We start from the raw sequence: 11,962 nt of genomic DNA on the forward strand, positions 1-11,962 counted from the left end.
GTCTTCTTCAGCCCAGAGAAGAACGATGCTGTGCCAAGAGGAATGAAAACGACAACGTAGGCGAAGTAGAGAAATAGATAAAACGGTGCGTTTCTTAGGTGGGAGTAGGCTGGGTCTCCGAGCCCATAGGCCCAGAATCTATGTTACAAACCCATTATTGGACTCGCACAAATGCCCCACAAAAAGAGGAGAGCAGTGGATCAGTGGTAAATTGGTAATATAAAAGTCCTGGGCCTCCTAACATGCGTCCAGCCCACACTATTTACATTCAACGCGAGTGGGCTTTCTCACAATATGAGAGGTCATATAGGGTGTGCTCAACCGTCAGCAACTTCATGGTATTGCCTCACCTATAACGTCCCAAAATCATGTAATTTCTTGCTAAAATAAGATCGACGGTGCTCAAATGCTATACTACAGTCCAACTCTGCACCTTCACTTACAGTCTCACACCCGCAATTTATATTATTATTAATTTGGTTTCTTCATGAGGAGCGTAGAAGAAATTCGACCGAAATAAAACTGAAGAAGTGAGCTAAGAGCTTCAGACCCATATGATGTCATATGACATGCTATATATTTTCATCACCAACTAGAAAGACTCCCAGCGATCCAAACTGACACTTCGATCACCGATCATCTATCGGTATCACGATCGATCGAGTTAGGGTTTATTGAATATGTTGCCAATGGAGAATCTGCCATTTCACGACGGTAACATATACAATCTTATTGAGAACAGACACTACGAAGTTCGCCGTGTAAGCTTCTGCATCAACTGCTTAATAACTATACGTTTTCTTGATATACGACAAGGATGATTGTGCCTTTTTATCCATTTTAGCTTCGCATTAAAAGCGCTGGTAACTGGTAAGTGTAGAAGAAAACTCTAGATGACATACATGTTCTTGATGTTAAGCTTGTTAATTTTGCACATAACTATGTTCTCATTCTTGTTGCTTTGATTCTTGACTATCTTATAATTTACAAGGGAAAAAGAAGAGAAACCTCCTTAGCACTTAAATATGTATTTGATTGTTGCTTTGATTCTTGACAATCTTATAATTCAGAAGGAAAAAAGAAGAGAAACCTCCTTAGCACTTAAAGATACATCTGATATTTTTCAAAATTTCATTCGAAAACTTAGATTTTCTTCCCAAAGATTCTTGATGGCAAAATTTGGTGTTTCAAGAAAAGCGTTATGTTTGATATTTTTAGGCTTTCTATTGGATGAAGGTTAGCCAAAGACTGCTGATGAAGTAAAATAAGAAATTGGAAATTCCAATGTGGTGCGATTTTGGAGCAAAACAGCAGCTGTGGCTCAAACTCAAAGTTACTGGAAAACAGATTCTTTGTCCGCTAAGTTAGTGTTGAAAGCTTCCAATATGGTGCGAAGTTTGGTGGGAAGTATGGGGGAATAATAATGTATGGGTTTGAAGTTAAAACTTAAAAAGAGAGTAAAGATGTCATTAATGGTGGCAGTGGCATTCCAGAGCGACTGCTGACCAGCAGAGAAAGAAGAGAGAGATCTCCATAGGCAAACATGCCTCTTGCTTCACCGAACACTCAATTTTACTCTAAAAACATTGTTCTTCTTTCTTTTGAATTTGAAGAAGAGTACTTGGGAGCCTTAAAATTCACTCTCTGTTGCATGTGGGCTCATGTAGTTTGCAGCTCTGTATCTATCCATTGGGCTTTTAAAACCCGCTGGGCTGTGGGTTTGTTTGAAACCTCTCCACTAGTTGTTGTACAACCATTGAAACGTTCTCATTCGCCATTAGGCTCTGTCCCAATCATCCTTACCGAAATTTCTAAATCAATTGATCCTCCTCATCGCCCCATGATCCAAATTTTGTGTAATGGTTATGCTTTTCTTTTGTTCTGAGTGTTTGTCGATATGCTTCATGGTTTTACACATTTTTAGTTGAAATTCAATCCGTTATTGTAGATTGTTGCTTAGTAATGTGGATGTCTTATGCCTTATTAACAGCAACACCTTGGTAGATAATTATGTCGACTTATAATACTTTTTGTTCTCTGTGATTAATATGGTACTTTGATGCTCCCCACTGAGTACTGATACTCTGATAGACTAAGGGCATCGTTTACTGTTTGTATAGGATGTTGATCACACTTTGCAAATGCACTCATCGTTTATACGGAGGCTCTCTCAGGAAACAGAATTGGAGGTTAGTAACTTAGTATTCTTGGTCTTATCCTTTACTTCATTGATTTTTGTCAATTTTGATCCATACTTTTGCAATGCAATGAGGGTGAACCCTTGGCCAAGTGGTAAAATTGTTTTGTTGCAACCTACGGGTGGGAAAGAGAGAAAAAACCAAAGCTTATGATGCTTCCCATATATGAATTTTACTTACTCATATTTGAGCTCCTCTTCGTAGCCATATTTGAGCTGCTCTTCCATATATGATAGATGCTCGAGGAAGAGTGTTTCATCCATTTCTTTAATTGCTTGGAGTGGGCATTTATTGTATTTCAACCATGCTTTTTTTTTTCCAGGTAAAATTGCCATCTAAGATCTTTCTGCTGCTCCCTCTGTAACAGGGGCACCAGGGTTGTGTAAACAGTGTGGCATGGAATTCTAAAGGTTCACTTTTGATATCTGGATCAGATGATACACAGGTATAGCGCCCTCTATAATGCCTAGCATTATGTTAGGCAACTGTTTGGAATCTTTATACTCTAATGGAAGTTATTTTATATCTTAGTTGAACATTTGAAATATATTTGCAGAAGATGAGGAAGTTAAAGAAACAAAATAAAATTGAATTATCCTGTCTAAAATATGTTGGTCGTATCCTTTACCTTTTTACTGTTATGGATGGTGAGAATACTGAAGTGAAGTTAATCCTTCTCTCTGGTGCCCTGCTCATCTTATCCCCTTTTCTTGGATGGGGAATATGGAAAATGTTGACCAAAATATCTGATTGGATTGAGAATGAAAATCAAGGTGAGGGTGAGGAAATTCTAAGTGCAGCAATTGATGTGACTTTAATATGGGTAAAAATTGTTGTTAATGGATGTACTGGACTAAATGTTGACTGCTGCCATACATACACTCTATATAATTGTATATGTATACCTTTTCACATGCTTGAAGCCTTGAAGGCCTCTATTTATTTAGATTAACTGTTTGTGATGCTTCAATACATATGCAGATGAATATTTGGAGCTATAATAGCAGAAAACTTTTGTATTCCATAGATACTGGCCATTCTGCAAACATATTCTGTACAAGATTTGTTCCTGAAACTTCTGACGAGCTTGTTGTCTCTGGAGCTGGAGATGCTGAGGTAATGTGTTTACAATTTAAAATGGATGATGTTTGCACGAAGTTATAGCTTATACCTTTGTTAACTTCTAGCTCTCTTTTGTTTTCTGTCAGGTTCGATTATTTAATTTGTCTCGCTTAAGTGGGAGAACTCCTGATGATAATGCTATCGCTCCTCTGGCACTGTATCAATGTCACACGAGAAGAGTGAAAAAATTAGCTGTAAGATTTTGTTGCATAAAAGGACTCAGAAATGTAATGGAGTTTCATAGGATCATTCCAGTTGAATATGAACACTTGGCAGCATGCTTTTGCTTTTTCAATAATTCTTTATTCTTCTAATGTAGGTTGAAAGTGGAAATCCCAATGTCGTATGGAGTGCTAGTGAAGATGGAACCTTGAGACAACATGACTTTCGGGAGGGCAATTCTTGTCCTCCAGCAGGCTCTTCTCACCAAGAATGTCGCAATATTCTCGTGAGTGCTAACACTGTTGCCACTTGCCACTGTTAAAAATTATGTCTGTGCAAAAGTATATCAATAGTAGGATCCGTATTAGCTAGAATTACTCTAAGGATAATGACTGATCTCGATCCTTTTTTAAGGAATATTACATCTGCTAGGATATTTTTAAGTATGGAAAGAATGTTACAGCTGTAGAAACTTTTAAGCAAGCATAGAATATGCATTGAAATCTCTCTGTGCAGCAGGAAATAATGCATGGTACTTGCATTGACTACTTGCTGCGACAGCAGTGGGGCGTGGGCTTTATGAGGCCTTGCTGTGTTTACTGATAAACCTTTTAGGAGATATAGTGTGCATTGTCAGAATATTTAACATCCAGTCATTGGCTCTGGCAGCGCTGGAACCTTGGTGGATAGTTCTCATCTTTATCTTAAATTTTCCTGCAGTTTTTAATAACTCATTTTGTCGTTTATGGATGTGGTTCAATTTGCAGGTGAGTATGTTGCTAGTGGAAGTGATGATGGTAGATGGTATATTTGGGAAAAGAAAACTGGAAGATTGGTAAAAATTTTGCATGGGGATGAAGCTGGTGACTTTTTTCACTTTAACATTTTTTGATGGTTGTAATATGTCTTCTGTTCTCTATTGTCTGAGGCATTTTACCAATTTCCCCTTTACAGTTGTGAACTGTGTGCAGGGCCACCCATATAATTCCGTTGTGGCAACAAGTGGGATTGATAACACGATAAAGGTCAGCTTGATGAACAGTACTCTATTTTGGTGCTGCAATCAGAGTATAGTTATTTACTTTTGTTGTTCTAGATATGGAGTCCAAATGCTTCTGTCCCATCGGTTGTCGCTGGGGGAGCAGCTGGACCTGAAACTGCTGACATGTTGGATATCATGGAGAATAATCAACGGAAATTATGCCGCAAGCGTGAAGCGATCCTGTAAGGCTTAAAAATTCTAGTTTTCCTAACAATATTAACTTAAACTATTGCGGGTCATTTCCCTGGAGCTCTTCCCTTGATGCACTCAAATTCTCAAGGCATTTTGTTTATAGAAAAATCTGGTGTGATGCCTAGCATGTGTTTTCTCACCCTGCCTGTTTTCCCCATCTTACCACTATCTCAATATCGTTACTGCACTCTCTGCATATTTGTCCTGCGTGATGCAATTATCAGTTAATTGTTGTGCCTAAATAATCAAATTTTTTGTTATCCTGCATCTTCATACTAGGCAAGTAATACAACGAGTGATTTGATCTAATTTGGTCCATTCCTTGCCACGTAAAATGGGAAAGGGGATTTTTCCCCTTTTTAGATTTTAGTTTGTACACCTTTTTTGTAGCTAATTTCAAGATGCAATCGCATATTCACATTATTTTGTTGAGCTGGTAGGTTTTCCCAAGTCACTTTGATATCTAAGATATCTGATGTGCTTGCATAACTGATGGAATTTGTGAAATTGAGCGGGATGCTTCGCCCTGGAGTCTGATTGTGGATTTGATCTCTCTAATTTTTTTCTTTTAAAAGATGCTTTTGGAAAGCTTTCTTTTGCTGCATGGTTACTTTCGTCAACATTAATTATGCCTGATACTTACAGTCCCTTTGAACTTCTGGAGCGGTTTCGATTGCGAGAATTTACTGAAGGAACTTTTCATCCTTTCGAGTGTGCTCAGAGTTGATCTGGCTCATAGTTATCAATTGTTGGATGCAGGTAATGGATTGATGTCTTTTGTTAGCTTAATTTCCAACTTTTGGATGAAGTTTATGGCTGGTGTCCTGATAATTAAAATTGAAAAGCAGTTTAATTTCCAATTTGAGCCTTTATGTGGCATTACTAATTGATAGAAATACTCCTGAATATAGGAGGGATGCTATATGTGGGCAGCCGGTGAAAAACTTTGTTGAACCCTAAGAAATTGTTGAGTGTGAATCGGTAATGCGAGAGTGGCTACTCTCATCTGCAGGAGATGATAAGGGATTGTGAGGGGGCCAGCCACCACCTCATGCCTAACAATTGTATAGTTCAAAGACTGCCCATTGCTTTCATGCCCTTCACTTGTGGAGCTGATAATTGCATATAAAATGGATTTTGGTACAACATGGGAGTCGGGAGATGTAGATTTAAATTAAAACTGCGTCAAGCTGCTTTATCTTGTTGCTTGCGTGTTAAGACATATTTTGTTGCCCTTTGACAACCCTTAATACAATGTTCTTGGTCAGTCACCCGCTTCAAGCGCATCACTGGTTATCAGCAAGGGTAATGGAATTTTAAGATGGAAGTAGCATATTGAGGCACTGGAATTTTATCTTGAATGAGTTTTATCATGAATGGATTGTATTCTCTCTGGTAATTTTAATCTCGTTTCTCATATGATTTGTCACATGTTTCAGGTGAATTAGGGGATGTGTTTTTTATATTATGCAAAGAGTTGAATAAAGAGTTACTGGTGTTTGGAATTTCGCAGACCATGTGAAGCTTTTTGCAGTCCTCAAAGATGAGCTCAAATACTGAATAAGGAGAGCTCTTTGTAAATTTTGTAGAGCTGCTTTAATGCCTCTATTATGTACTATTATTTTTCTCTTTCGTCTGATTATGTAAATCATTTTTTCCTTGATGTATGACCGAACATATTCCTGTACAGATAAAAACATTTTTTTTAGCCTGATATTACATTCTCAATGCTTGTACCATCAACTCAGCATTGTCATTGTCATCTTTGTTGGCACGCAGTCTGGTTAGGTTCGCTGTTAAAAGTTCTCATGAAGTTTGGTGTGGACATTGTTTTTCTTTGAGACTCAGAAATATTCATTTTGTATGAAGCGCATAGGGTTATGATTTTTTTATTTTGTGCAGGGTGCTGTAAAAAAGGATGATTTTCTCGGAGCATGCCAGCTGTGTTTGGGTGTGAAGTCACATCTTGGATGGATGCTTGGTTTGTCCTAACATCCATGTCCTCACTCCTCAGGTGGTTGGTGATTGTTCTTGCAGCTTAAAGTTGTTGACCCGATTGGGTTTTATTTAAATAAATATCCTGTTCTGTCTCAGCTCATGTTTTGGGAAGGAGTATAAAATCTGGAGCGAATCAGCGTATATGGCATCGAGATCAGGTGAGAGATTGGTGTTCCATACCAAAATCTTCCATTTTAAAATTGATATCATTTAGTTAAGACTAACCAACATGTGCAGTTGCAGTATCCAAGATTCATTTAGTTATTTTGGAGGCCTGCAAGTCTGCACTGATGTTTAGTAGAAAAAAGAAAAGAGGTTGGAGTTGCCCAAACAACCTCCACGGTATGCCTAAAAACTTTGGTGCTTTTTTTTTCTCATGTTTAGTAGAAAGCAGAAAGAGTTGGAGTTGCCTAACAAACACGTACAGTATCTCATAACTTTGTGAATTGCTTGGGTCGACCTATGCCCTCTCAAGTAGGAATATTGGAAGCTTGGAGAAAATGTATCCTTTTCTTCACAGGTAAGAGTATACAATGATGCGTGCTTTGGAAAAAAAACATACATATTGTATGACGCGTTTTAAAGTCACGTGTGTGAGGCGCAAAGCGAATAATATTGTATTAGGGGATTGAGCCTGCATCAATTTTGTATCGGAGCTGGGTGGAATGTATGTGGGATCACACGAGGGCATGTGTCTTTGAGGAGGGTAGGCAATCATATAGAAGGTCCTCTAATGCAAGGTGATTGGTGATTCTTTAGTCTCATGTTGCGTAGGTAGGAGGTCATGAAGTGCTTTATATGGGCAAGCTCATCCTTAACTAATATGACGTTTTCTAAAGTCGTGAGTACACCCCGCTTTGCTTCGTTATATTGAATGTGTGTGTGACAAGTGACGAACAATCTGTAATTGATTCTGAGAAGTTAATTTCTTTGATTAAGCTTGGACTAATGGGGTGGTGGGGTCTCGGTTAATAAGAACCCCTAGACTTTCATGAAAGCTTTCTTTTCAATTTATTGCTTAGTGGGGACCTGTGTGGTGGGGTGGGGAACTTTGATGGGATCAGATTTCCACAATTCCACACGTAATTTGCTGGTAACAACAATTTCAGTTTGGGATTTCATAGTGGTCTTTTTATAGTGGTCTTCCTTTAAATTAGCTGAGCTACTCCTCTACGCCATTGGTTTTGAATGACCTAAGCAAGAGTTGTTAACACCCACCATAATTCAACTCTAATGAATACACAAATTACCTGATGAGCAATGCTACAAACACACATAATTCAATTTAATGTGTTCCACTTATGGAAGGTCCGCGACCCCGAAAGCGTCCTTGGGGTGATCTCATAGTTCCCACGGGGTGGAGACGATAGAGTTGGTCCATGAATTTTCTTTCTTTTTAATCACATTTTGCTCAAAGGGTTGAAGGGAGATGATTCATCAAACTATTCACAAGGGTCAACTTGATCGTCTTCCTCAAGGATCCTAGATGAGGGAACCATAGGAGAACTGTCGACTCTAATTACCGTCCACGTACGATCGTAACAAAACACTACAGATGGATTGGAGACTTGGAGTTAATATGGGAGTTCTAAATTGGGAGTTTAAATCATTTTTCTTTTTAGATGTTTGAAGAATGGAGTTAAATGAAAGGAAACGAAAGAAATGCCTTCCCCATGTATTTTTGATATTTCTATATATGGCCATGGATAGGATCGGTCCCTTAAACACATTGCTTTCACGTTTCAACAATATATGCCAAAAAAAATATGGTGAGTAGCCAGCTAGGCCGGCCCAATTGTAGGAACATGTCTTTATGGAATTCAAAAATAAAAAATAATCATCACATTTTTTTTCGATTATTCCAACAATGTCCCATTCTGCCATCTATAGAAATGATTTATCCAAAAATTTCAATATTAGAACCGCATAGAAATTCTCCTATGTGCACTTTAAAATATGAATCACTTTTTGAAGATATGGATGAGTGAAATGATAAGTAGAGTTCACTGCTTTAAGTCTTTCATATTCGAAATCAATGATGAAAATATATTTTCGTATTTTAAAATGCTCATAGGAGAAATCTTGTAGAAGACAACCTCATAGAAGTTACAAAACCCACTAGAGAGATCATATGACCCTTTCTTTTCCTTTTCTTAATGATGTGGAAAGCCGAAGAAAGCTTTTAAGGTTGTTTTATCAAATTGGTGTTGCTAGTCACACCTTTTGTTCCCATTCAGCCTTTTGGGTATATATATTGCCGGTATTCCTGGCCTTCTAGTGTTCCAATTGTAATAGAAAAAAGAAAGAAAGAGAGAAAAATATCCCATGATGACTTCCTTTTCTTATTCAACTTTCTTTTCGTACTTTTGGTGCCAACAAATAAAATTATATGGGAATATTTAAAAGACCATATAGAAAAAGAAGGTTGTTAATCATATTGTGATAGTTTAGTCAGTGAATTTTTCAAGCGTCAAACATATAGATTTGGGAGGTGTTGAGTTCGATTCTTATTAGAAACAACACCCTTGTGATTATGCACTCAGCTTTAGCTCAATTTATCTTACCATCAAGTGAGAAATTTATGTGCGCGTGATGTCTTTAGCCCAATTTATCTTACCATCATATGAGAAACATATATGCGCGTCCTCGAATTTGGTATGGTGTTTTCTCCGTTTAAAAATTAAAAAAGAAAGTTGTTTTATTGGCTAAAGAAACGCAATCTTCAACATGGGTTATATTTTAGGCAACAATAAGAAATCATAATATATATATATATATACACACACACATCTATATATATATAGAGAGAGAGATTTTAATAAGGAATACGAAATCATTATATTACTTTTCACTCACGCCACTCTGAAAATGATATTAATTATTATAAATTATAATTATGCTGTTCTTAATATTAAAGTAAGCGAAGAAAACAACGGTCGAACATTGTCCTTAAAAGCCGATTCTCCATTATCAACCTCTGTCTATGCGTCTCCCTCCCTCTCTCTCTCGATGAAAGACGCGAAATGACAAGAAATAAGCCTACTACTATTAATGCACCATCAACACAAGCAACAATCCCCGAGTGTTGTATGTGTGGAGATTCTGGTCTGTCTCACGAGCTCTTCCACTGCAAAGTCTGCCAATTTAGATCTCAACACAGGTACTAATCAGTTTCTGATGATCCATTCTTTCTGGGTTTTCTTTCTTTTGATCAAAAGCTCCATCAATTCTCATATGATTTTGGCAGATATTGCAGCAATCTGTATCCGAAGGCAGAGTATTACAGAGTATGTAATTGGTGTTTACGCGAGAAAGACAATAACAAGTCCCAGAATTCTTCGAATTCTTCATCATCAACCAAAGCGAGCAGCGAAGGCGATACCAAGAGCAAGAAGAGGAACAATATACAGGGAGGATTAAAGGGTCGGAGAGGCAATTCACCATTGAAACCCAATATCCCCATCAAGAAAGTACAGAGGTCATCGCCTGAGCCATCATCACCGGAGAAACTGCGAAAAAGGATCATCACAAAGAAAGCATTGGAGGAGAAGATGATGAGGAGGACGAGGTCCGCGGATTCACTGAATAATAATACTGATAATGGGATCGCGAGGAAGCATGTTTTTAGAAATAAAGTCAGAAGGTATAAACTACTGGAAGAGGTTTCAAGCTTATCATGATCATAAAATTCATAATTGTAATGAATTTTCAATTTTTTTTGAATATCCAATCAGAATTAATGGAACCCAGTTGCGATGGAGATTTGGGTTTTACAGATATGGAATTATGGATGGATCTTCAGTCTTTCTTGTCATCCTTGACTTTTCCCAAAGCCATAATACTGAGAGTGAAGGGCTTAAGCGTATACATTCTGGGCGACCACATTTGCATATCCTCAACAATCTCTTTTGCAATGTAATCAACACAATCAATTTATCATAATGGATTGGCTGCAACATTTCTACTAGCTAGCCTGTTTTTGACAAGATCATTGTATAGAAATTCTCAGCTAGTGAATTTTTTTTAACGACCGAGAATGATACCATATAAATTTATCATTTGCACATTCGATATGAGTCTAAAATAGGATCATCGGCTCAGGTAGTTACCCGCCCTGATATGATAGGTATTTGTTGCTCTACTAATCTTGCCTTTAAAAAATCATGCATTCATTATAATTTAGAAATCAGTTTTGCAACATGCATCTATGAATCAAGAATGAATGAATGAGTGTCTTTCTCCGATCTTTACTGCTCATCCAGAGAGCAGACAGCGAATGCATTCCACTTATTGAACAAATTTCTATGGTTGGTTTGCGACCCTCGGATGCTGATGAGGTCGGTCCATGGATTTTTCATTCGTTTTGTTGCATTTCGCTCGAAGGGTTGAAGAGAGACAATGCATCAACCTGTTCCTAAGGACCAACTTAATCCTCTTCTCGGAAGGATCCTAGATGCGACGAGGATGCTGACGAGTACTTATCAATTAGTATATGCATAATTGTTGTCTTTTCCAGCAAATCATGCCAAAATAATAGGTGGAAACAATCAATCATGCCCTTCCGCCGTTTCCATGCCATTGTTACATTTACTATTACGCGGTTATATATATATATACATACATACACACACACTGGTGCCTTTGTGATTAAGAATTGGTAAAGCTATGATGGTGAAGTGGAGGGCGACAACATATGTATGATAGAGACCTGGCGATGTCAAAACTCGAGGTTCCACCCACGAACATTTCTTTGTGAATTCTAGTCAACAGATCCCACATTGTTCCACACGGAGTTGGTCAGAATCCAAGGATTTGTCACAATAATAATGTTGTCATGACTTGGTTGGAATTCATGTTTACACGGCATTTCGTCGAACAATTGCTGTCAATTCCATGTCCATTTGCTATTTTTCTCAAAGGGCATGGCGTATGTCGTAAGGCTGATGATGGGAAAATAGATAAAATATTCGGTGGTGGTGGTGATGTATCATGTCATACGTTAATGTGATGAAGTTAATTACTTTCATTCCAACCATCCATGATTTGGTATGACAACGCATGAAATGTCCTGATCGTATTTGTTATGGTACATGCATGACATACCATGACCATTAAGAAAAATACTTGAAAACCTTAATTTATGATCTTTATTTTATCCCAAACGCATGTGGAGTGTTAAATGTTAAGTGAACCCTATATTAGTATTTATTTTAGGAAAAAATTTCCAATAAAAAAGAAAATCTGTTTC

At 37.7% G+C, this 11,962-nt stretch overlaps 3 protein-coding genes across 5 annotated transcripts; all 3 read left to right on the top strand.

The window, feature by feature from the left end:
* Window positions 1-512: 512 nt before the first annotated feature.
* On the top strand, window positions 513-6,606 carry LOC120009509 (WD and tetratricopeptide repeats protein 1-like). Its single transcript, XM_038860129.1, has 11 exons — window positions 513-761; window positions 2,121-2,189; window positions 2,566-2,643; window positions 3,180-3,314; window positions 3,407-3,514; window positions 3,640-3,799; window positions 4,250-4,345; window positions 4,437-4,507; window positions 4,579-4,706; window positions 5,362-5,475; window positions 6,156-6,606. Exons 1-10 carry the CDS (start codon window positions 681-683, stop codon window positions 5,441-5,443), a joined length of 1,008 nt encoding a protein of 335 aa, XP_038716057.1. The 5' UTR covers window positions 513-680; the 3' UTR covers window positions 5,444-5,475; window positions 6,156-6,606.
* A 22-nt stretch (window positions 6,607-6,628) lies between these two features.
* Window positions 6,629-7,582, top strand: LOC120008877. Its single transcript, XM_038859250.1, has 3 exons — window positions 6,629-6,697; window positions 6,811-6,872; window positions 6,952-7,582. The coding sequence occupies exons 1-3, from the start codon at window positions 6,651-6,653 to the stop codon at window positions 7,149-7,151; spliced, it is 309 nt and encodes a 102-aa protein (XP_038715178.1). The 5' UTR covers window positions 6,629-6,650; the 3' UTR covers window positions 7,152-7,582.
* A 1,997-nt stretch (window positions 7,583-9,579) lies between these two features.
* LOC120009618 lies at window positions 9,580-10,681 on the top strand. Of its 3 annotated transcripts, none has more exons than XM_038860269.1 (3): window positions 9,580-9,874; window positions 9,971-10,357; window positions 10,491-10,681. In XM_038860269.1, the coding sequence occupies exons 1-3, from the start codon at window positions 9,738-9,740 to the stop codon at window positions 10,654-10,656; spliced, it is 690 nt and encodes a 229-aa protein (XP_038716197.1). In that variant the 5' UTR covers window positions 9,580-9,737; the 3' UTR covers window positions 10,657-10,681. The 3 variants fall into 3 exon arrangements, with proteins under 3 accessions (XP_038716197.1, XP_038716196.1, XP_038716198.1); XM_038860268.1 differs by having other exon boundaries at window positions 9,624-9,874; window positions 9,962-10,357; XM_038860270.1 differs by having other exon boundaries at window positions 9,632-9,874; window positions 9,962-10,528.
* The last annotated feature ends 1,281 nt before the right edge of the window (window positions 10,682-11,962 follow it).

The sequence above is a fragment of the Tripterygium wilfordii genome, chromosome 11, assembly GCF_013401445.1.
Source record: "Tripterygium wilfordii isolate XIE 37 chromosome 11, ASM1340144v1, whole genome shotgun sequence".
Lineage (NCBI taxonomy): Eukaryota > Viridiplantae > Streptophyta > Magnoliopsida > Celastrales > Celastraceae > Tripterygium > Tripterygium wilfordii.